Here is a 25,819-nt window from a genome sequence, read left to right as displayed (position 1 = left end):
CCGAACACACACCTGGTTCTCAGACCAGCAGCCCATGGTCGCACAGATGGGCGCAAATGCATTCGCTATTTAAACAATGTGGCGCAGACGTGAAAATGATAACGGTTTCGGGCTGAAACTAGCAAAAAACACTTGCGTCTCGCCTGGCGCTGCGTTGTGCTGGGTGTGTGATAGGGGCCATTATGTTACATCCCATCAGGGTTTGAAATTAACAATCAACTGTGGCGGATAACACTGTCAAATCACTAGCCAATTTGCTGTGTTACTTATTATTATGTTTACTCACTTTGCTGAAGAAGTTCGTGTAAGCCAAATCTGCGCAGATTTAGTGCAAATACTCAACTTGAGTCCTCATGATATATTGAATACAGTGTATTGTGCAGAATCTGCTCATATCTGGCTTACCTGAATACACACGTCATAGAAGGGCATGTTCAAGAGGAAGGGGGAGATGGCTTGATGACAGGATTTTGTTTGAATAAGAAATGAATGTATGAAATCCAAATGATATATATATATATAAGCTGTAACGTAGTTAATCTGGTTTATTTCTGTCTTTCTTTCTTTTTGGCTAGTAATAGTTCTGAATGGCTAATAACTGAAATATGTAGTAGCCAAATTGGCCGGTGAGTGAAAAAGTTAATTTCAAACCCTGTATCAACCCTGTATCTAATATCATTTGTTGTGAGAAAATGCTTGCGTCCCCTGTGTTGTGCTCTGTTTCTCTCCCTCACTCTCTCACTCAGGTTAAGTACCATCAGCTGCAACTTGTTGTGAGCATACCTGAGACTGAGCAGAGTATATGGTGCACTCAGAAAAGCCTACGCGGAGGAACACTCCTCCCCGCCCTTAGACTGGAAATTGTCCAATGCTTATTTGCTGTGTGCCAACAACGGTTACTTAGTTGGCTTACCAGTTTATCCCTGTGCGGGTAACTGGAAAGTATTGGATAATTCTAGTGTTGACTTTTAACCTGTGGGTAACTAAAAGGTATTGTGAAAGCAGGCATTAACTTAATTTTTCTGTTGGTAATTAAAAGGTCTGAAAGGTATCACTTCTTATTAGCTCTGTTTACATGCTTATGGTTATCTAGGAAATGTAGGAAGAGGGTGCCTTTTTAATTTGTGAATAATATTGTTCTCCTGTTTTTGGTTAGAGAGGAAGCTCAGGGGAGTTTGTGTTGTTGATTTTCATCTTTGTTTTTGTGCAGGGTAGGTAGCTCCCCTAAACCTTAGTTAGCTTCTGTTCCGTTTATTATTTTAGGCCATACCCTCTACTGAAGATTTATTCATATCTTTTTGTTAAGCGTTTTGATATATGAAGGAAATAAATACTTTTACTTTTCCTTAAAGTTGTGTTATGTTTTCACTCTAAAACTGAGGCTGAAGTGTGTTTTCCCCTTATTTTTACGTCTCTACGTTATGGTGCGTTCAAGTCATCTCGTAGATCTTTACGAGATGACTTGAACGCACCATAACGTAGAGACGTAAAAATAAGGGGAAAACACACTTCAGCCTCATTGTGGCCACCACAATGTCGTAAATACGTGTGGATTACGTATAAACTCTGGATTTTCTTTAAGCCCCGATCTTTACCAGTTGTGTCAGTGAAGAAATATGGCGGGATACCACAATACTAAAAGGTATTTAGCAGTGTTATTGTCAGGCTTTACTATTCACAGCGCATAAAGCTAATGTAATATGTAACGATAAAGTTTGCTTCATTAATTAGTTAAAAACATAAAAAGCAAAGCACACCTGATGCACATTTCTTTGTTCTTAATTTTCTAGAACTAGAGTTTAAGAACCTTGCTGTATTTTTGTGTAATCAATTAAGAGAACGTACACCGCCATCTTGCTCCGACGAAAGTGACTTGAACGTCGTAAACACAACTTCCCACCTCGTCAGTACGAACTTCCCAGGAGGACTTGAATGCACCATTACTTTTTATTATCATATATTATTTTCCTTTGTTACTTCCCCTCCTGACCCCTAGACTGGGAGAGGAACGAAACAATATACTATGAATAATAGTATGAGAATATTAAAGTTTGTTTTGACCTTGGATGCATGTAAACCTATTGTAGGAGACTCACTTTAGAGGCACTTTAAAGTACAAAAAGAAAACAGTTATTTTAAACTGTAATAATATTTCACAATATTACAAAAAATTAGTGATGAGAAACCGAGGTTTTCTGAAGCATTTGAGGCTTTCATCAAATTGGGAAATTGGAAACCAAGGTTCAGAAGTCTGCGACACAAGAGTGGAATCAGTTTGGGATCAATACAGTTCCCTTTCAGTCGCTCGCTCGTCAGACGACGTTAGAGGATCACTTCAGGGGGCCCTATCAACTTCGAGTATCTAAATAACAAGCCAATGAACGTTGGCGTGCGAGAACGCGTCACGCGCCCCCGCCCCGCAGCGCGGGTATAAAACCGGAAGCGGGCGCGCGCACACACTGTCTTTCATTTCGGAGCCGAGATTCGTTTTGACTCTGAGTTTCTGCAGACTGCTGCATCGTTGGAGACTTCGAAAAGAGAATACTCTGTTCCAGTGCTGGAGTGAAGGCGCGATCAGCGGTGGCCGCGAGCATTACAGCTCACAACTGCTGTTTTCACAGCATTGCTTGTGTGTTTATGTCTGTCTGTGTGTGTCTGTCTCGGTGGGCGTTCCTCTCGTGAGTGTGTACCCTGATTACACCGCGGCTATCCCTGGGTGCTTCAGCACTGAGTTATTTTTTCTTTTTTATATTTTTTGTTTTTCAACTAAAAGAGCAACACAAGTGTGACCCTGCGTCCTTTTCATGATGTCATTCCGCTTGTGCGTTTCTGGATGCGGTCATTCCCTGGCGCCAGCAGATGGCCACAATAGTTGCCTCTCGTGTTTGGGCATTCAGCATGCCGAGGCAGCTTTTGTGAATAGTTCATGTTCCCATTGCGGGAATATGACTATGACAGCGCTGAGATCGAGACTCGCTTACCTCAAGGGAGGTGCAGTCCCCTCGCCTATGCCCCGATCTAGCGTCTATTCTGGACCTCAGAATAGACCTACTTCTGTGCATGGTCAGGGTGATCTGAGGATTACCGTGAGGGCTTCCCTGCCGAGGCAATCTCCGTGGGTCCCTCATGCCTCACAAGCGCTGCCGCCGTTGGAGCCTCCAAAGGAACGCGCTGGTCCTTCTCATGGACGACCAGCCGTGTCCTTTGGAGCTCCACCTGACGACCAGATGTCTATCGCAGCATCGAAGGGGGAGCTTCAGTCCTCTGGAGATGAAGATTCGGCTGCGTTGCCCCCTTCGGGGAGTGTAGCGTTGCCCGAGTCTGATCCAGAATGGGCGGCTATGCTTTCCCGGGCCGCCGAGAAGGTCGGGCTTATGTGGAACCCTCCACCACGTCCCGAACCTTCTCTGTTGGACGATTGGTTTCTCGGGGCGGGCCGTGCTGGTTTTCAGCGCGCCGCCCCAGTACCATTCTTTCCGGAAGTGCATGAGGAGGTTACCAGGACGTGGCCGGCGCCGTATAGTGCAGAAGTCATCCTAGTGGCTCCTCCCCCCTCACCACCCTCGACGGCGGAGCAGCTAAGGGGTATGTGGATATTCCGCCGGTGGAGCATCCCGTCGCGATGCAACTGTGTCCGGCGTCCGCTTCCTCCTGGCGGGGCAATCCACGCCTCCCGTCCAAGGCGTGCAAGTTTTCGTCCGGTCTCACGGCGAAGGCTTACAGAGCCTGTGGACAGGCTGCTTCCGCCCTCCATGCCATGGCGCTTCTGCAGGTCCACCAGGCCCAGGCACTCATGGACATGAACGAGGGTGGTGCTGACCCAGAGCTCCTCCGGGAGCTCCGTGTGGCAACTGACCTCGCTCTCCGAGCCTGACCGCACGTTCAGTCGGTCAGGCGATGTCCACCTTGGTGGTCCAGGAACGCCACCTTTGGCTCAACCTGGTGGACATGAGGGACACTGATAAATATAGGTTCCTGGATGCCCCTCTCTCCCAGGTTGGGTTATTCGGCAACGCGGTCGAGAGCTTTGCCCAACAGTTCTCGGCCGCCCAGAAGCAGACGGAGGCCATCCAACACATCCTGCCCCGGCGGACCGCTGCTGCTCCCACCCGTCCGCCGGCCGCAGACCCTCCGTCCGCTCGTCGCCGAGGTCGACCTCCTGCGGCGTCCTCCGCTCCCGCTAAGCCTCAGCAGCAGCAGCCACCATCCAGGCCTCAGCGTGGAGCAGGCCGCAGGAAGTTGACCACGCCCGTCCAGGCCGCTGCCAGACCAGGAGGCAAGCGCAGGTGCAAGCGACCATGAGACGGGCGACCCAGAGGTGGACCAAGTTGCTCTTCAGGAGGTGGTGAAGGCACCACTCCTTCTCGCGGTGGAGGGCCGGGCGGAGAATCTTTTGTTTCCTTTTCTTTCTGTTCCGCCACTGACCCACGGGCCAGTGGTACCCACATTTTCAACAAAAGAGCAATTTCTGAAACTTCTGGGTCCCAAGAGGGCGCGCTTGGCGGTCGACGACGCTATGCATACGTGTTGCACCACACACTCAGACCCCACACGCTGCCCCACCCCGGGGACGTCTGTGATGCCGTTGGTCCCGCTTGCGCGGTGTCTGGGAGCCTGGCCAGCGCTTCCCAGCCCGTCTCGCTGGCTCATCCGTACTGTCAGACTCGGCTATGGGATTCAGTTCGCCCGGCGTCCCCATGGGTTCAAGGGGCATTCTGTTCACCCGTGTTCAGGTGGACAGTGCCCCTGTTCTCAGGGCGGAGATTGCAGTCCTACTGGCGAAGGACGCGATCGAGCCAGTCCCTCCAGCCGATATGAAGACCGGCTTCTACAGCCCGTACTTCATTGTACCCAAGAAAGGAGGTGGGTTACGGACAATCTTGGACGTGCGCGTCCTGAATCGGTCCCTTCACAGGCTACCCTTCAAGATGCTTACGCAGAAACGCATTTTCAAATGCATCCGTCCCCAAGATTGGTTTTCAGCGATCGACCTGAAGGACGCGTACTTTCATGTCTCGATTCTCCCTCGACACAGACCGTTTCTTCGCTTTGCGTTCGAGGGACGGGCATATCAGTACAAAGTCTTACCCTTCGGGCTGGCCCTGTCGCCCCATGTCTTCACGAAAGTCGCGGAGGCGGCCATTGCTCCCATGTGCAAGCGTGGTGTTCGCATTCTCAACTACCTCGACGACTGGCTTATTCTCGCCCAGTTGAGAGAGCAGTTGTGCGAACACAGGGACATGGTGCTCAGTCACCTCAGCCACCTAGGGCTTCGGGTCAACTGGGAAAAGAGCAAACTCACCCACGGGCAGAGGATCTCTTTTCTCGGTATGGAGTTGGACTCGATCAACATGACAGCTCGCCTCACCGAGGCCCGCGTCCAGTCAGTGTTGAACTGCGTGAGCACGCTCAGACGCAGAACAGCGGCACCACTGAAACTATTTCAGAGGCTCCTGGGGCATATGGCATCTGCAGCAGAGGTAACGCCACTAGAATTGCTTCATATGAGACCGCTCCAACGCTGGCTCCACGATCGAGTCCCGAGATGGGCGTGGCAGAGCGGCTTGTGCCGGGTCCAAATAACCCCGCACTGTCGCCAAACTATCAGCTTGTGGTCGGACCCGTCGTTCCTACGGGCAGGTGTTCCCCTAGAACAAGTGTCCAGGCACTCTGTGGTCACCACGGATGCCTCTGCCACCGGCTGGGGGGCCACGTAAAACGGGCATGCAGCTTCAGGTCTGTGGACGGGGCCTCAACTGCATTGGCACATCAACTGCCTCGAGTTGTTAGCAGTACATCTTGCGTTGGGCCGCTTCAAAACGTCGCTACAAGGCAAGCATGTACTGGTCCGTACGGACAACACTGCGACCGGTGCGTACATCAACCATCAGGGTGGTCTACGCTCCCGCCGCTTGTCACAACTCGCCCGCCATCTCCTCCTTTGGAGTCAGAAGCATCTGAGGTCGCTTCGTGCCGTTTACATTCCGGGCCTGCTCAACCGTGCAGCCGACGAGCTCTCACGGCAGCAGGTGCTACCGGGAGAATGGCGACTCCATCCCCAGGTGGTCCAGCTGATTTTCAGGCGCTTCGGGACCGCACAGATAGATCTGTTTGCCGCCCCGGACACGTCTCACTGCCGGTTCTTCTATTCCCTGACCGAGGGGACCCTCGGCACGGATGCTCTGGCACACAGCTGGCCCCAGGGTCTTCGCAAGTATGCGTTTCCCCCAGTGAGCCTTCTGGCACAGACCTTATGCAAAGTCAGGGAGGACGAGGAGCAGGTCTTGTTAGTTGCGCCGTATTGGCCCAACCGGACCTGGTTCCCAGAACTAGTGCTCCTCGCGACAGCCCCTCCCTGGCCCATCCCTCTGAGAGAGGACCTGCTCTCTCAGAGATGGGGCACCCTGTGGCAACCGCGTCCAGACCTCTGGAAACTCTATGTCTGGTCCCTGGACGGGACGCGGAGGTTGTTGGTGACCTACCCCCAGCGGTAGTTGACACCATCACTTCCGCTAGAGCCCCCTCTACGAGGCGCCTCTATGCATTGAAGTGGAACCTATTCGTTGATTGGTGTTCTTCTCACGAGGAGAACCCCCGAACTTGCTCGATCAGAGCCGTGCTTTCCTTCCTGCAAGATGGGTTGGAGCGAAGGCTGTCTCCTTCCACCCTTAAAGTGTATGTTGCCGCTATTGCCGCACATCACGATGCAGTTGAAGGTAAGTCGTTGGGAAAGCACGACCTGATCGTCAGATTCCTGACGATCAGGCAGGAATCGTATAGAGAGTGGGTGAGGAGGATTCAGTCTCCTCGCCCCCCGGCGAGGAGATTGAATCCTCCTCACCCACTCTCTATACCCTCTTGGGATTTGTCTCTGGTCCTTTCGGCACTTCAGAGACCACCCTTTGAGCCTTTGCAGTCAGCTGAGTTAAAAATTCTGTCCTGTAAAACAGTACTCCTGGTTGCATTGGCCTCCATCAAGAGGGTAGGGGATTTGCATGCATTTTCGGTCGACAGAATCATGCCTAGAATTCGGCCCGGCTAACTCTCACGTGATCCTGAGACCCCAGCCCGGATACGTGCCCAAGGTTCCTACCACTACCTTCCGGGACCAGGTGGTGAACCTGCAAGCGCTGCCTTCGGAGGAGGCAGACCCAGCCCTGGCTTTTCTCTGTCCCGTCCGCGCTCTGCGCCTGTACGTGGACAGAACGCAAAGCCTCAGGACCTCAGATCAGCTCTTCGTCTGTTACGGAGGCCAGCAGAAGGGAAAGGCTGTCTCCAAGCAGAGGATGGCCCACTGGATAGTGGATGCCATCGCCTTGGCTTATGAATCCCAAGGCGTGCCTTGCCCGCCCGGGTTGAGAGCCCACTCCACTAGGAGTGTCGCTTCTTCTTGGGCGCTGGCACACGGCGCCTCGCTGACAGATATCTGTAGAGCTGCGGGCTGGGCGACACCTAACATGCTCGCTAGGTTTTATAGCCTACGTGTTGAGCCGGTTTCTTCCTGTGTGCTCGCTTCAACCAGCCGGTAACACCGAAGTTCCCGCTCTAGTGTTGGCTTGCTGCGCCACTCCCCTCCACTGAGCGGATACGTGCGCTTTTTGCTCCAGTCGAGTTTTGCTCCAAATGAGTATTCTTCCACAACCAGCTCCCTGCGGTGAGCCCGTGTCTTTCCCTTGGCAGAGCTCGCTCTGCCGTCACTGTCTGGTGTAGCCTCCCCCTTCTTAGGCTGGAGCCACCCCAGTGACATTCCATATGTTGCACTGCCCCTACCAGCCAGTCCATATGTGTATTCTCCACATGTTACCTCCCTTCGGGCAGGATGTGGCTTCCGCAGCGTCCCCTTCCCCCGGGAAGGCACGCTTCCCAGTGTTATCCAAGAGTTCACTGTATGGGTATATGGAACAGCAGTTGACTCCCTCTACGCAGATCTTCCGTCCAAGCAGTTGGGGGTCTCAGAGTCTTGCGTAGGGCGCTGGATGTGGCAGCAACCGATGGCGTTTTCCATGGGATCCCCTAACGTCGTCACGTCGACGTCACGTCGAATGTGAGCGACTGAAAGGGAACGTCTCAGTTACTGATGTAACCCTCGTTCCCTGAAGGAGGGAACGGGAGACGTGACGTCCCGCCGCCACAGTTGCTGACCATCGCTGTACGGCCGTCACTATCTCGGCTCCTCAGCGAAAAACAGTGTGTGCGCGCGCCCGCTTCCTGTTTTATACCCGCGCTGCGGGGCGGGGACGCGTGACACGTTCACGCACGCCAACGTTCATTGGCTTGTTCTTTAGATACTCCCTGAAGTGATCCCCTAACGTCGTCACGTCGTCGTCACGTCTCCCGTTCCCTCCTTCAGGGAACGAGGGTTACATCAGTAACCGAGACGTTCTCTCTTCTGATCTAATCACATCTAAATTAATTTGTGCCAATGAGACCACATCTCGTGTCATATGTAGCCTGGTCAACGGATTCACATATCGATCAATAATATAAAATATACAAGTATGTGATCATAATTATAGTAATTGAAAAAATATTTTGGGTGTTCGTTTTTAAAAATATATAAATGTTGTAGGGAAGTGTAGTGTTAAATCATTTAAATAATCCCACCTCCATAATCAATTCCCTTTTTATGCATCAGATGAAGTTGCGATTCTCACGAAGCGCCAATTTCTTTTCAAAGCAGCTGTGCCGACCTTCCGATACTACGTGGTATTGTCATTTCGATACAAGCATACAGTGTGCGATACAATAGTGCTTTGAAAACTGCGTCGGAGCCCCGGTATCAAACGTCCCATCACTACTAAAAATATCGATTCATTCATTGCTATAGGAGAGGAATAATTTTCTAAACTCGTTAAATCGACAACATGTACTGGTAATATTAGACCCTACACCGACTAAGCTAATGAAAGAGATGCTTCCAGAGGTCATAGATCCTCTTCTTAATATCATTAATTCATCTTTGTCATTAGGATACGTACCAAAAACTTTTAAGCTGGCTATGATTAAACCGGTTGTTAAAAAAACGCAACTTGATCCAACAGAATTAGTCAATTACAGGCCGATCTCGAATCTACCTTTTCTATCAAAGATACTAGAAAAGGCAGTATCCTCACAACTATGTTCCTTTTTAGAAAGAAATGGTATCTGCAAGGATTTCCAGTCGGGATTTAGACCGTACCATAGTACCGAGACAGCTCTCGTTAGAGTCACAAATGATTTGCTCTTATCATCCGATCGCGGTTGTATCTCTCTATTAGTGTTACTCGATCTTAGTGCTGCATTTGATACCATCGACCACAACATTCTTTTAAATAGACACGAAAATTATGTTGGCATTAGTGGAATTACATTAGCATGGTTTAAATCATACTTATCTGACCGTTATCAGTTTGTAGCAGTAAATGAAGAGATGTCTTATCGATCACAAGTTCAGTATGGCGTACCACAAGGCTTAGTACTAGGACCGTTGCTGTTCACTCTGTACATGCTACCCTTGGGAGATATCATTAGGAAGCATGGCATTAGTTTTCACTGTTATGCTGATGATACTCAGCTCTATATTTCTTCACCCCCTGACGAAACTTACCAATTCACAAAATTAACGGAATGCATAGCTGATATAAAAAACTGGATGACTAGTAATTTCCTACTACTAAATTCTGAAAAAACAGATATTCGAATTATTGGCCAAAAAACTTCCACACGTAATAACCTGGAATACTGTCTAACACTTGATGGCTGCTCTGTCAAGTCTTCGTCCTCGGTTAGGAACCTGTGTGTGCTCTTTGATACCAATCATTCATTTGAAAGTCACGTTTCTAGCATCTGTAAAAACGTATTTTTCCGTCTTAAAAATATATATAAATTACGTCATATGCTCTCATTGACAAATGCGGAACAGTTAGTTCATGCGTTCATGACCTCAAGGCTAGATTATTGTAATTAAGCATAGCGTCAGTTCTGGCAGGTCACGTTTGTCAAGCTCACATCAGTGACTCTCAGCTGATCCTCTACCTATAGGAATATGACGCCTATCACTGTACTCATATATAAGCTCTTCAGTATTATCAGCTGATCCTCTACCTATAGGAATATGACGCCTATCACTGTATACATATATAAGCTCTTCAGTATTATCAGCTGATCCTCTACCTATAGGAATATGACGCCTATCACTGTATACATAAGCTCTTCAGTATTATCAGCAGCTGTCGCGTTTCTCAGGAGCTGATTCCCCTTAAATCAGAATAAATTTTTGAATTATGTTGTATTTTAAAATCTTGAATTAATGATATCTGCAATACATTCACGTTGATTCTGTTGTGTTTCCCCTAAGGGGGGTTATTGCTGCTCTTAACATGCTAGAGTTCTCGCCCAGAACAGAACCACACCGCCAATCCATACTGTATGCTAACTGTCAATCGTATTTGACGATAGTGATCCTGACAGAAATGCTCTACTGGGTGGTTGCCCTGCACGCTTAATAAACAAACTACAGCTGGTCCAAAACGCAGCAGCTCGAGTTCTTACCAGGACCAGGAAGTATGACCATATTAGCCCGGTTCTGTCAACACTGCATTGGCTGCCTATTAAACATCGTATACATTTTAAAATATTGCTGATTACTTACAAAGCACTAAATGAACATGAGACCTTTTTTAAAAATCATTAAAAAAAATTCTTACCAACCCAACCTTTTCAACAGTAGTGTCTAGTACAGTAGTACTCATGCTTCTCGAACTCAGTACAGTAAGCAGCACAGTGTTTTCATACCGGTTTGACATGGTTCGCATGGGCTTCCCCAGGCCGCTCCCAGCGTGGCACAGCACTGTGACCTCAGTGTAGCTCCATTAATGTTCACTTCACAGCGGCCGTCCTGGAGGGTTAACCAGCACGTGCCCTTCAAACTGTCTGTGGGAATAAAACTCCATCAGCACAATCAAAATACTCACACAATAACAGACAAGAAAAATAACACAGTAGGCAGGCTTTTTTTTTAAATAGAAAAACATTTAAACAAATTAAAATACATTTCTTTTAAATTTGTTAACCCCACCCCAACATATGTGAATCATGAAATTAAAATCATCTTGAGGAGTGTGTGCGCATGATTTAACATGTACATTTACCAAAACATAAAAGTCCAGTGGAGTCCAGTTTACTTCCGAGTGAGCACTCGCAGGAGAAGGAGCCCGCACTGTTCTTACAGACTCCATTAACACACGGCCCGCTCGCACACTCATTCACGTCTGGAGAACAGAACACTGATAGTTTTGACAATCTGAAAGGTTGAAGGGGACCTATTATCAAACATTCACTTTTAAATTGTTTTTGAACATAATTATGTGTCTGCAGTGTGTACACAACCATAGTGATAAAAATCCATCCACTCCATTTGTTATTTTCCCCATCAGTCTGAAACAGTGGCTGTGCCCCAATTCAGAGGCTGCATCCTTCAAAGGCCACGAAGGTGGGAACGAGAGTTGTTTAATGGGAAGGTCTAGCCTACGGGGGACTGTTCTTATCACCTAGCATCTGTGACAGCTGCCGTTGATGAGTGACTGTAACGTTTGTACTAGACTTTTTTGAAAGTTATATTAAACTGTCTGAAACCAAAGCAGGGTTCACAAACTGTCTAAATATGTTCACCACTGTCAATTTCTGTATATAATATAGAGTATAAGCTATATATAATCGCATCTTAGTAATATATAAGTCACCATTTGAACAGCTTTAAAGTGTTTTTTTTTTTTTTACATTAGTATCATTGGATACTTGAGTTAGTTGAAACCCAATACTTACATTTTATAGTGTAATTCGGCAATTTCTCAAAAGAAAATCCTCTCGTCACTGGAGCAACTGAATTCTGGGGTAGGCAAACGAGAAAACGTTCACGGGAAACGGAGGACGCATTTGGAGGAGCCTTCGAATTGGGACAGCCTTCATCGCAATCGGCCTCTGCTTGGGCAAGTGTCTCAAAAAGAGCCGTTCAGGAATGTGTCCAATGTGCCGTCACATTGCACACGACTGGCACAGAATCTGCCATATTAGCATAGCTCCGCCCCTCAGTGAGCTGTACACAGTCCGCCATGTTAATCTCCTCGCCAGAGCATTTAACAGCAGCATTCACGTAATGTTGTATTCTTATTAAAGCAACTAAAGTTATTCAATCAAGAGCAGTGAGTGATTTTCTGTTTTTTTTTATCTGATTCATATTAACAGCATATATATCAGTAAGTACTGTATATTACGCTGCTTTAATACACAGATCTTACACTCACCTAAAGGATTATTAGGAACACCATACTAATACTGTGTTTGACCCCCTTTCGCCTTCAGAACTGCCTTAATTCTACGTGGCATTGATTCAACAAGGTGCTGAAAGCATTCTTTAGAAATGTTGGCCCATATTGATAGGATAGCATCTTGCAGTTGATGGAGATTTGTGGGATTTGATGGGGGCCATTTTAGTACAGTGAACTCATTGTCATGTTCAAGAAACCAATTTGAAATGATTCGAGCTTTGTGACATGGTGCATTATCCTGCGGGAAGAAGCCATCAGAGGATGGGTACATGGTGGCCATAAAGGGATGGACATGGTCAGAAACAATGCTCAGGTAGGCCGTGGCATTTAAACGATGCCCAATTGGCACTAAGGGGCCTAAAGTGTGCCAAGAAAACATCATCCACACCATTACACCACCACCACCAGCCTGCACAGTGGTAACAAGGCATGATGGTTCCATGTTCTCATTCTGTTTACGCCAAATTCTGACTCTAACATCTGAATGTCTCAACAGAAATCGAGACTCATCAGACCAGGCAACATTTTTCCAGTCTTCAACTGTTCAATTTTGGTGAGCTCTTGCAAATTGTAGCCTCTTTTTCCTATTTGTAGTGGGGATGAGTGGTACCCGGTGGGGTCTTCTGCTGTTGTAGCCCATCCGCCTCAAGGTTGTGCGTGTTGTGGCTTCACAAATGCTTTGCTGCATACCTCGGTTGTAACGAGTGGTTATTTCAGTCAAAGTTGCTCTTCTATCAGCTTGAATCAGTCGGCCCATTCTCCTCTGACCTCTAGCATCAACAAGGCATTTTCGCCCACAGGACTGCCGCATACTGGATGTTTTTCCCTTTACACACCATTCTTTGTAAACCCTAGAAATGGTTGTGCGTGAAAATCCCAGTAAATGAGCAGATTGTGAAATACTCAGACCGGCCCGTCTGGCACCAACAACCATGCCACGCTCAAAATTGCTTAAATCACCTTTCTTTCCCATTCTGACATTCAGTTTGGAGTTCAGGAGATTGTCTTGACCAGGACCACACCCCTAAATGCATTGAAGCAACTGCCATGTGATTGGTTGATTAGATAATTGCATTAATGAGAAATTGAACAGGTGTTCCTAATAATCCTTTAGGTGAGTGTATATACACATGCAATTTCTTTACTTGCTGTTTACAGACATGTAAACCAATCTCTGTTACCTTAAATTATATGTTTATCTCTGTAAAGCAATTGAAACTTTGAAACAATCTACTTTGTTAAAAGCGCTATATAAATGAGGATGACTTGACATAACGATATATCAGAGGTTTAGACTGATATGATTTTAAAATGCATGCAGATAATAAACTTTCATGATATCGCGGTCACGTAAGCGTGACCGCGATAAAGACCCGCCTCTTCTGGAAAGAGGGCAGAGCAGAAGCTCATTTGCATTTAAAACATACATGCACAAAAAAAAGCCTGTTTTTCCTTCCACCCATGGGCATTTATAACATGGTATAATAAATGATCTGTGGGCTATTCTTGGAAAAAGGGGCATAATAGGTCCACTTTAAATGATCTGACTGATGTGAGGAACGTTTTCTATGTGAATATATGTTAAGATGTAATGTATTCTTGTGATCAAAGCTGAATTTTCAGCATCATTACTCCAGTCTTCAGAGTCGCATGAGCCTTCAGAAATCACTCTAATATGATGCTCGAGAAACATTTCTGATTATTATCAATGTTGAAAACAGTTGAGCTGCTTCATATTTTTGTGGAAACCATGATAGACTACCATTCAAAAGCTTGAGTTAAGTATGTTTTTTTTATAAATAAATTAATAATTTTATTCAGCAAGGATGCACTACATTGGTCAAAAGTGACAGTAAACATGTATTAATGTTGCAAAAGTGTAACGTCTAGTTTTGGTTATTGTTTCATGTCTTGTCATGTGATTCCCTTGCCATCATGTTTAGTGTTTTCCTGGTGTAACCCCTGGTGGCGAGTTTCATGTTTCATGTTTATGACTTAAATCATGTTATGTCATGTCAAGTCAAGCCTATAGTTTGTATTTAGTTTGTTCAATAAAACTGAATTTGGGTTCACTGCAACTTGCTTCAGTGGACTACGTTACAAAAATATTCTATTTCAAAATAATGTTGTTCTTTTCAAGGTTTACACAAAAATATGAAGCAGCAGAACTGTTTCAACATTGATAATAAATCTGAAATGTTTCATCGTATTAGAGTGATTTCTGAAGGATCATGTGACACTGAAGACTGGAGTAATAATGCTGGAAATTTAGCTTTGATCACAGGATATAAATTACATATAGAAGTTATTAGAACAGTATTTAAAATTGTAATCATTTTTCACTATATTACTGTTTTTACTGTATTTTTTATCAAATAAATGCAGCCTTAGTGAGCAGAAGAAACTTCTTTCAAAAACATTAAAAAATAAACCAGTGTACCACTGATCTACTTCACCAGACATGTGAGGGCACGCAAGGCATGTCTGATTTGGGGTTTAATACTGTAAACACCTGCCTCTGGAATTTACAGCATGTTTCTACATACATAGGGACCTGAAACGAAAGGACTGAAGCGACAGAAGAGCCTGAGTAACTGACCCTCGCAGGTCTCGGTGTCGCGTCTGAAGGAGTATCCGGCCGGGCAGGTGCAGCTGTAGCTCCCGGGAGCATTACGGCACAGCCCGGGATCACACAGGAGACTGTTCACCACACATTCATCGATATCTGCAGACACAGACGGCAAACCCTGAGAGGAGGACGCTGGGTCATCACACACATCACATAACATTTGACTAATGTAATTCCACATCGTATAGCCTCTCTTATTCTTTTTTTACACTGTACAGCAATATTCCTTCAGGAAACCACTACAGTGTTGTCAATTTACATCAATTTGCCTTAAATGGATATTTAAAATGGTAGAACTGTATGAATTCAACGGTGCTGAATGTTATCCCCACAGGTGAGAGTGGTGTAGAGAAACTCATCTGTGCATTGTAAAGGTCGACTGACCCAGACAGCTTCTGCCAGACGGGTCACTTTCATAGCCGCTGTTGCAGACGCAGCGGAAACTTCCTCGGAGGTTCTCACACACTCCATTAGGGCAGATATCAGGATCCAGAGCACACTCATTAATGTCTGCCTCACAACGAAACACAAAATCGTATTAAGTTAAACATTCATTTAAAAGGTAAAAAAATATTTTCTTATTCCAGGTTTAGTTTGTTTGGGTTACCCTTTATTTTAAGGTGTCTTTGTTACACTGTAATTATATATTTAAGTGCTGAGTAATATTATGTACTTACTACAGTGTTAGATTAGGGTTTGGTTGAGGTTTAGTCACATGTAATGATGCATAATTTATTGTTATTACTATAGTAACTACATGTAACAATGACACTGTAAAGTGTTACCTTTGTTTGTTTATTTTGTCTGACTTTCGGCTCGTCCAGACTGTAAAACGATGTAAAAGTTACGTAGTTAATTCCAGGATAAAACATGAAGAATTACCTTTGCCATCAGCAGAAAATCCAGCACCACTCGAACACAAGGCCTGAAACTCAGCTAGAACAGCAAGAGAACACACGACAGCAGTGTACAATACCTCATATCTGTGTGAAAACATGCTTTACAGATTTTCTTTAATCAGACTAACACTTTTGCAAATTTTTATTATTATTTATTTATTTACAGGGGCAATGCACATTGATAAACATAAATGTAAACGTGCCAGAATTAGCCCAAAAGGCTATTTTTCATCTGTAGACCCTTGACAGAATGTTAAACGGTCACCCTAAAAACAGAGACAGAGCATCACACATATACACATCATATGAAAAAAAATAAAAATAATAATAATAATAATAAAAAATAAATAAACGTGAATTATCTAAAACAAAGTAAACATGAGAGAAAGGAAAGAGAGAGAAAGAGAGAGAGAGAGAGAGAGAGAGAGAGAGAGAGAGAAAGAGAGAAGAGAGAGAGAGAGAGAGAGAGAGAGAGAGAGAGAGAGAGAGAGAGAGAGAGAGAGAGAGAGAGAGAGAGAGAGAGAGAGAGAGAGAGAGAGAGAGAGAGAGAGAGAGAGAGAGATATGGCAAAAGAAGAGAGCAACATCCTTTGCTCTGGATGGTTTAAGAGATGTAATTGTCCTTATGACGTCTAATTCAGAGACTGCCCTTAGAGTAAGGGCTTGTTCACCTGTATTAACTGTATAAATTTCTGTATACTTAGGGGAAAAACATTGTGTAATTGTGACTACCGAGTCAACAAAATAATAATTTAGTGCTTCGGCTACATCAGCTGGGTGATTTCCATTACACGAGAGTAGATGTTAAAACTTCATGCTGATTTGTACTCGGCTTTCGCCAAGATAAGCAACACTAAGACCTAGCTTTACAGTTAACTATGCTTCTCCATCCATTTACGCTTCTTTCCATATGGTGGTGTGACTCCCCTTCTGTCCGGCGTTAATGGCTGCAGTGTACTTGGCGCGTCAGCACACACGACGGCTGCAACTACAGTGTGGTCTCCCTAGTGGACCAGCACGACAACCGTCTGGATTTAGCCGAGTAGGGGACATCTCTAGGGTCTTCAAGTGGGCACCTTCCGTCCTCAGTGTTTCGTCGACTAGCCCACGACACCTCAAGAGGGCTCGACAGTGACTCTGGCGTCCCAGAGTCACCCCCCTCCATCCCCCACTCAACTCAGCCCAGCTTACTGACCTCTACATCCCTCCTGCTGCTGAGACCTAATCACAATCTCTCCGCAACCCGACCATACGCGCCAACCCGTTTGACTAAGGCTGTCGAGCCCCACTGGTAAAGCAGTTTCAGTGTCAACGGTTCCGTATGGCATACCACCTACCGCAAAACACAATATCTGCCCAACCACCCGTCATTCACGCAATATACACAGGAACGTAATGACTGTAAATACTATACAACCTATACAAATAAACCAACAGACTCTTCGAGTTTTTCAAGAATTTAGCTGGATTGTTAGTCAGCTTCCCATTAACCATCAATTCAAGTGAAGACCTATATTTTCTTTTGTCACCTTTTAAGTAGCTCAACTTATTCCAGATTGTTTTTGAATTACTTCTAGCCTCTAGCCTGGGAAAACCCAGAGACAACTTCCGGCAAATTTAGATTTGCTCTGAAAGTTAGTCTGGCAAAGAGCTCATTCAAGCCCATTTCCAATCCGCCGAAATCGCGGCACCAATCAGAAGCGTTGGGGCGGGCTTTACACGATGACGACAGCGCTGGGATTTTGAAGCAGATTTTGTAGCCTACATTACAAAGATGGATGCCGCCGTCGAACATCACTCGTTCCAATCAGCTATCGCGTGTGTTTTAAGCCATTTGAACGTTTCCTTTTAGTTAAAAATCGAGCAAAGAACAACACTCTGAGACGTTTCTGCCGCTCTGCATACGTCATCTCCTTCATCGCTCTGATTGGGTTTAGGTCTATCCGCGACGTCCGTTGGTGACGCCCCTCTGGAAATGATTTGTCTATGACGCTTTGCTAGACCATAACTCAGTTACAACTGAGAATGGTCTGGTTTTATACAGGCTATCTAGCCTCATTAATTATCCTCAGAAAAAAATCAGCCTTTGCTTTTCTCAACGACTTTACCACCTTGTTCCGTAACATAGCGAAATGTTGTCTATCATGACTAAACTCTGATCTGTTTGCTGTTTTTAAAGCAAGATCCCGTTTTTTTCATTAATTTTAAGATATCTGAATTAATCCAAGGACAGTATATTTTTTATTTTTAGGATTAAGTTTACAACTGAAATCATTAATAGTGCTCTCTAATTTTTTGGAAAATATTTGACTGTCTTCGTCCTGATCTTTTCCGATTAATAAATCCTCACATTCAATCTGATGAACTGCCTTTCTGAAATCATCTAGTTTACGTTTTGGAATGCCATAAGAGTCATATTTCCTTCTGAATGAATTGAATCTCTTGCTAGATAATTTTCTGGTCACTAGAATCAAACTGTGATCAGAAAGGCCTGTTAACATATTAAAAGTTTTTAAAATTCTCTCTGCTCGGTTACTAAAAATTAAATCAATTTGAGAACTTGTTGAATTAGTTATTCTTGTAGGCCCATTAATCATTTGCTTCAGATCAAAGTGATCAGTTATCTGTTTGAGATTCTTTCTTACGGTTTTATCTTCCCAGTTGATATTAAAGTCTCCCATTATAATAACTTCTTTGTTAAAATCACACTGCTTTAGTAATTGTTTCAAATTTTCATAAAAACTAATATTAGAAGATGGTGGAATGCATTAGCTCGAATAAACTGCATCTAACAACCAGTTAGCAAAACAAAGTCCTCAAACCAACTCACATATGTACTACAGGAAAATAAAAGCAGCTACAAGACAATTGACAGGAACGTAGATCATAATCTGTATTAAATATTAAAGTAAAAAAGACATGGATGGAATACATGCTAGACAGAAAACAGAACAATTTAATAAATAAGCAGAGCCGGTCTTAGTGGCGGTACATTTCCATATTGTTGAATGATGGACACATAACTCAGCTTAGTAACAACGTTGATTCTTTACTGGAGAACTGGATATATCAGTCACATAGTCTTAGATCAACTACCACTGTACGCATTACCCGTTCTAACTACGGATTCTCCAAAAGTACAATTGCGATTCAGATATAACTAAGAACATATAATCAATGTTCTACATCCCCTTTCTTTAGTAATCTCTCATCAGCATATAACAACAAATATCCACATTAACTTAAAATCAAAGCATGTATAACCAAATATGCTATTGGCACTTAAAGTGTCACATTTTTATGAACAACTGAAACTCAGAACATTTTACTCGAAAAGCTTTAACAGTCTCTCTCCAATGCTTAACCGTCTCTTAGCAGGTCACTAGATATACTTTGGATTTGGTTTCGAGATTCTGCCTGATCTAGTCACATAAAGCTTTCTTTCAGATTCTTTGGCAGATACAGTGGCCTCCGATTTTAATTTAGAGTCTGTAGCCGTCACTTGTGCACTTGTGTGATCGGAGAGGAAACTTTGATCTTTTCCTGGTGAACAAACTTTTGGATGTTCTGCTGGGTTGTAGTCATCATTTTGTGGTTGCAAAGTTTCAGGGACTGGTAAGATGTGTCTACGGTTCCTTCTATAATCCCTTCCCTCTGATTCCACCAAGTACGATCTTGGTTCCTTGCAGATGTCTTTGATTATTCCCACTTTATTGAACCCTTGAGGTGTTTGTACCCGGACTACTTCACCTTTGAAAAGAGGATGGAGTGGCTTGCTGCTTTTGTCATAATGCAGCTTCTGTTGATGACGCTTGTGTGCAAGTTGTTTTCTGACCATGACATGGCTTTTGGTGGAAGGGACAAGCAACTTTCTGTCAATTGGGAGTGTTGTCCGTGTTTGTCTTGACAGAAGTCTTTCTGCTGGTGATCCAAGAATTCCATCACGAGGTATGTTTCTCAGATTGAGTAGATTGAGGAAGACATCTGTTCCATCTCGCTTTGATTTTTCCATCAACTCTTTTGCGCTTCGCACCGCTCGTTCCGCTAATCCATTGGATTGCGGATATTCTGGGCTGCTTGTAACATGAACGAAATCCCAGGAACTTGCGAAGTTCTTAAATTGTTGACTGGAAAATTGTGTTCCGTTGTCTGTGATCACTTTTTGGGGACAGCCATGCACTGAAAAGTGTCTCTTTAATTTGGTAATCACAGCGGTGGATGTCAGACTGCGAAGAAGATCTATTTCAAACCAATTTGAATACGAGTCCACCAGAACAAGATAATGTTGGCCGTTCCATTCAAATAGATCAGTTCCAACAATTGACCAGGGAAGTTCTGGAGTATCATGTAGCTTCAGTGGTTCCTTTTGTTGGTGCGGTCTCATACCATTGCAGACAGAACATGAAGCACATTCCTTCTCAATGTCCTTGTTCATTGAAGGCCAAAACACTACACCCCGTGCTCTGCGTTTTGTTGATTCAACTCCAGGATGCCCTCTATGAAGAATAGTGATGTATTCTTTCTGCAGTGACTTGGGGATCACAGCTTTTGGGCCTTTCATCACGACCCCGTCCTTCGTTGTCAACATTGATGATTTTTCATCAAGAGAAATTTGCCAGAAGGAGCTTTTTGCATCCAAGACGGAAAAGACAGAGGAATTCGGCATTTTAGATGCGACTTCTTCTACAGTACGCATGGGGTGGTGCGGACGTAGGAGTGCCTTATTAAGGTCTTTTGGGTCAATGCATAGTCTTATCTCCTCTGTATTCTTTTTGTGGGTTGCCACCATTGATGATACCCATTCGGTGGGCTCCGAGATTGGGGTAAGAACACCCATATTGACCATTCTTCGTAATTCTGCTTCGACCCTGCCCTGCATGGCTGCTGGGATCTTGCGTGCAGGTTTTACAACTGGGTGCACTGCTGGGTTCAGTCTCATTGAATATGTTACTGGAAGTTTACCAATCTCATCCTTGAAAAGGTCTGAATATTCAGAATGAATTTTGCTTGCAAAGCTTGAAACTTCATCTGCTGTCACATGATGGATTTCTTTGTTGAACGAAACCAGTTCCATTTGTAAGCAGTCTGGCAGACCTATCAATGGTTGCACGTTTCTTTTTATCACGTAGAACGAGAGGTTGTATGCCCTTTCTGATGAGTGACAGGTGAAAGTAGCAAAGCCTGCTGTGGGTATCTCCTCACCTCCATAGGCTATGAGCTTGGTCTTCTTTGATGAGTTTAAATCCTCTCCATTTTTTATTTTCATAAACAAAGCCTCAGAAATGACATTACATTTGGCTCCTGTGTCTACTTTGAGATCAACTGAATGTCCATTGATGTACACAGTGCAAATTAGCTCAGTCTTTTGAGGGGTTTTCTTCTCCACTGTTCGTACAGCAGCTGTTTCAACCTTTTCAAGTGAAACTCCATCCACATAGTAGGATTCATCTGCGCTATCTGTGGAAGTTTCTTTTGGTTTGAGCTGGTCTACAGCTCTTCTCCGTCTATTTGGCATGTGCTTTGGTGTAGTTTTACAGCACTTTTGGAAATGATTCCATTTTTTACATTTGTGGCACTGCTGACCATAAGCTAAGCATTTTTCCCTTTTTTGCTTCATGCTTGCCTCCACAACTATTACAATTTACTATGGTCTGAGAGCCTGTGCGATCAGAGTTGGATCTTTGTTTAAATCCTTGTGTAATTTTAGACTTTGTCTTGTGGTAGATACTGTCCACGTTAGTGTTGCTTTTAGGCGCTGCAAGAGTCTTTGTGTGCAGATCTGTCAGCTCGTGGATTTGACACAATTCTATTGCTTTGGCTAGTGTTAACTCACTGTCTCTCAATAGAATTTTTCTCATACCATCATTGGTCACGCCACACACGAGCCTGTCTCTTATGAGTTCGTCTGTCAGATCACCAAATCTGCACGTCTTTGCTTTGTTTCTTAAATCACTCACATATGCTTCTATGGTTTCACCGGGTTTTTGGTTTCTCATATTAAACTTGTGGCGTTCCATGGTTATATTTGTTTGTGGGTTGCATAACTCACGGAATTTTCGTTTTATACATTCCGGTTTCTCTCTGGTTTCAGCCTCCGCGATCATCCGTCGTTGCTCACCTTCTCCCGTATACACGGCTGGTGCATACACAAACGCGCGCTCCCGCTCGATGGCTTCTGAGCCGGCCAAATTAAGGAGAATAAATGCCTGCGTCTTGGCATCTTTGTCTGAGTGAGCAGCTGCTATAAATATATCGTATTCTTGCTCGAATACGCGCCAGTTCTCACTAATGTTGCCATCAAACACTAGCAGTTCGGGTCTTCGGAAGCCTTCAGCCATTTCTCACGAGGTATCCGAAACTTTTTTTTTTTTCGATGAAAAGTCTTTTCGATGAAACTTGACTTTCTTCAAAGGCGTTCTCTTTTCCACGAACCATCTTCTGACACCATGTTGAATGATGGACACATAACTCAGCTTAGTAACAACGTTGATTCTTTACTGGAGAACTGGATATATCAGTCACATAGTCTTAGATCAACTACCACTGTACGCATTACCCGTTCTAACTACGGATTCTCCAAAAGTACAATTGCGATTCAGATATAACTAAGAACATATAATCAATGTTCTACACATATGTTCTTAATCCTGGTTGGGTTCTCCTCCCAAAACTCTCCCATTAAGAGTTAAGAGTAACAGTGCATGAAAATAAACAGCCGGAAATAAGATCCATGTTTAGAAATCCTGTAAACTGCAGTGTGCTTCCCATATGCCACAACACACGCACAAGTCTCTGAAGACCCTAGACTTCAAAACTGAGTTCTCCTGGACACTCTTATCTATCTCATTCTCACACCATCTTAACCAATGTCTTCACACCACAAACATGAAGAAACAAGCTGCAAGTCTGAATCATCCCCAACACATGTCTTCAGGCCTGTACAACCATACTGTACCAGCAGGCCTCTGCGGGAATAACACCCCCTTCCAGAGGACCACCTCACATATAAAGTGTTACACATCATTCATATTAGTAGAATAACCGCAAGTACAGTTCTGCAAGCTGTTTCCAAAAATAAATAACTAAATAACACACAACATGTAAACGAGTCCAGTAATGAGTGCTCGGTGTGTCTGGGTAAGGTTCACCTGAGTGTTTGCCGGGGCAGGGATGGCACGGCTCCCCGAAGGCATAGTCAGGGTTGGCACAGCAGCACTGAGACTTGGTGACGGCTCGCTGGAAGGCCCGAACACACACGCCTCTTCTCACAGCTGCGTAACAGGTGCTGCGCATGTGTGTGTCTGCAACACAAACATGTGAGGAATACAGTCTGCATCAAAGTCTGACATACCATCAAAAGCAAAGCCCACGGGCCACAAGTGCAGCTAAACTACAGAGCATCTGTGCAAAACATCCTTCCGAGGAATAATACAAAATACAACAACAAAAAAATATATATATTATAAATGCAAAAATATAAATCAACTGATTGTGTACATTTAAAAACAGATTTTCCCTTAACCAAACTGTAGTTAAACATCTATCTTAATAACATGAGATATTATGAATAAATACTGTGCTGCCAAAAAGTAAATGTTTCGCAAAAACATTTGTTTTAAGACAGTAATTCATCTTTTGCTTTAGTACCCAGTAGAGAGAGTATGTAAGGATTAATTTCTATAGCTCAGATTGATTTTAAAGAGCAATTTTGTCTGCCTCTGAGCAGTTAAATTAAATTTGCAAGAACATAATGTTAGCGTTTAAAATGTCATGTTCATGTTTCAGTTGAAAACTTGCCCTCTTTTGACTTTGTGTTTGGCAGACAGCTTAGCGCTTTAACACCATGCTAACAACAACATTGAAGTAAGAGTGCGCAGAATATCCATCAATCAGATGCACGTTCGTTGCATTTGCTACAGCAACAGTGGGCTCTGTTACTTTCAGAATTGTCAATGGACGGCGTAAAATTAAAAACTTTTAGCATTTTAGCTCCAATATCCATATCCAAATTACATGTGCCATAACAACACCTTTTAATATTGTTAAAGGAATTTAACAAAACAAGAGGTTTGTGTATGTCCAAAAGTTCAGTAAAGCTTGACGAACTTCAAAATAGCAGATGACAAGGCTTCTCAACGCAGCGATTTGATTGGCTATTTGGCCTGTCACTCATTTATCTGCCATAAGATCAGTTACCATACTGCCCCACAAAGAGCACATGCATACTTATACATGAAGATAGACCACACAAGCAAATTAGTACCCTTTATTTGGGATTTTAATAAATCAGACAAATATATTATTGTGCATGCAAGTGTGTTAGCTAGCTCTTACCTACACATATGCGGCCACTTACTCCTACAGTAAGACCTGCAAAACACTCACACCTGAAAGAGCCCTGTGTGTTTACACACCGTCCATTCATACACACACCTGGTATCTGGCACTCATCGATATCTGTGAGAGACACACACACACACACTCACATTAACTTTACACACAAATATTCAAATGTAGGCACACGCTACAAACTAAATTTGAAAAACAAATGAATAATTTCAGTAAATGTCATTTTTAGAGAAATGTTATTTTTAGAAATGGGAAAGTTGGTTCACCTGTACAGTATCGGCCGCTGGAGTTGAGGGTGAACCCAGGTTTACACACACATTTAAAGCTGCCGTCTTCATTGATGCACATGCCGTTGAGACACATGTTTGTGGCGGCACATTCATCATGATCTGATTGAGGAAACAGGAAACTCTTATTATCGCATATTCGTATTGTAGGGAGTAATGCAGATAATCCACATATTAAGCCTCTATTTCTGCCCATCCTGTTATGTTATTCAGGTTGTGTTCATTTGGCCTTGGGCTAATCTAATGTAAATCAAGCGTAGCGTCAGTTCTGGCAGGTCAAGTTAGTCAAGCTCACATCAGTGACTCTCAGCTGATCCTCTACCTATAGGAATATGACGCCTATCACTGTACTCATATATAAGCTCTTCAGTATTATCAGCTGTTCCTCTACCTATAGGAATATGACGCCTATAACTGTATACATATATAAGCTCTTCAGTATTATCAGCTGATCCTCTACCTATAGGAATATGACGCCTATAACTGTATACATATATAAGCTCTTCAGTATTATCAGCTGATCCTCTACCTATAGGAATATGACGCCTATCACTGTATACATATATAAGCTCTTCAGTATTATCAGCTGATCCTCTACCTATAGGAATATGACGCCTATCACTGTATACATATATAAGCTCTTCAGTATTATCAGCTGATCCTCTACCTATAGGAATATGACGCCTATAACTGAACACATATATAAGCTCTTCAGTATTATCAGCTGATCCTCTACCTATAGGAATATGACGCCTATAACTGTATACATATATAAGCTCTTCAGTATTATCAGCTGATCCTCTACCTATAGGAATATGACGCCTATAACTGTATACATATATAAGCTCTTCAGTATTATCAGCTGATCCTCTACCTATAGGAATATGAAGCCTATCACTGTATACATATATAAGCTCTTCAGTATTATCAGCTGATCCTCTACCTATAGGATAATGATGACGATCACTGTACACATATATAAGCTCTTCAGTATTATCAGCTGATCCTCTACCTATAGGAATATTACGCCTATCACTGTACACATATATAAGCTCTTCAGTATTATCAGCTGATCCTCTACCTATAGGAATATGACGCCTATCACTGTACACATATATAAGCTCTTCGGTATTATCAGCTGATCCTCTACCTATAGGAATATGACGCCTATCACTGTACACATATATAAGCTCTTCAGTATGATCAGCTGATCCTCTACCTATAGGAATATGACGCCTATCACTGTATACATATATAAGCTCTTCAGTATTATCAGCTGATCCTCTACCTATAGGAATATGACGCCTATAACTGTATACATATATAAGCTCTTCAGTATTATCAGCTGATC

At 43.9% G+C, this 25,819-nt stretch overlaps 1 protein-coding gene across 1 annotated transcript in view; it reads right to left on the bottom strand.

Moving 5' to 3' along the window:
* LOC130099783 (fibrillin-2) overlaps window positions 1-25,819 on the bottom strand; it is a 178,827-nt gene that overhangs the window by 108,167 nt on the left and 44,841 nt on the right. The window contains exons 12-19 of the mRNA XM_056265589.1: window positions 24,448-24,570; window positions 24,167-24,289; window positions 22,981-23,133; window positions 15,817-15,870; window positions 15,319-15,444; window positions 14,905-15,030; window positions 11,130-11,249; window positions 10,774-10,911 (exon numbers count right to left, since the gene is read on the bottom strand). Coding sequence (XP_056121564.1) covers window positions 10,774-10,911; window positions 11,130-11,249; window positions 14,905-15,030; window positions 15,319-15,444; window positions 15,817-15,870; window positions 22,981-23,133; window positions 24,167-24,289; window positions 24,448-24,570 — 963 coding nt within the window. The remainder of the gene's footprint in view (window positions 1-10,773; window positions 10,912-11,129; window positions 11,250-14,904; window positions 15,031-15,318; window positions 15,445-15,816; window positions 15,871-22,980; window positions 23,134-24,166; window positions 24,290-24,447; window positions 24,571-25,819) is intronic.

Source organism: Rhinichthys klamathensis, unplaced genomic scaffold (genome assembly GCF_029890125.1).
Source record: "Rhinichthys klamathensis goyatoka isolate OS25496 unplaced genomic scaffold, OSU_Roscu_1.1 h1tg000236l_1, whole genome shotgun sequence".
Classification (NCBI taxonomy): Eukaryota; Metazoa; Chordata; class Actinopteri; order Cypriniformes; family Leuciscidae; genus Rhinichthys; species Rhinichthys klamathensis.
Note: the sequence above shows the minus strand (reverse complement) of the source record. Positions and strands in the feature narration are given on the sequence as shown.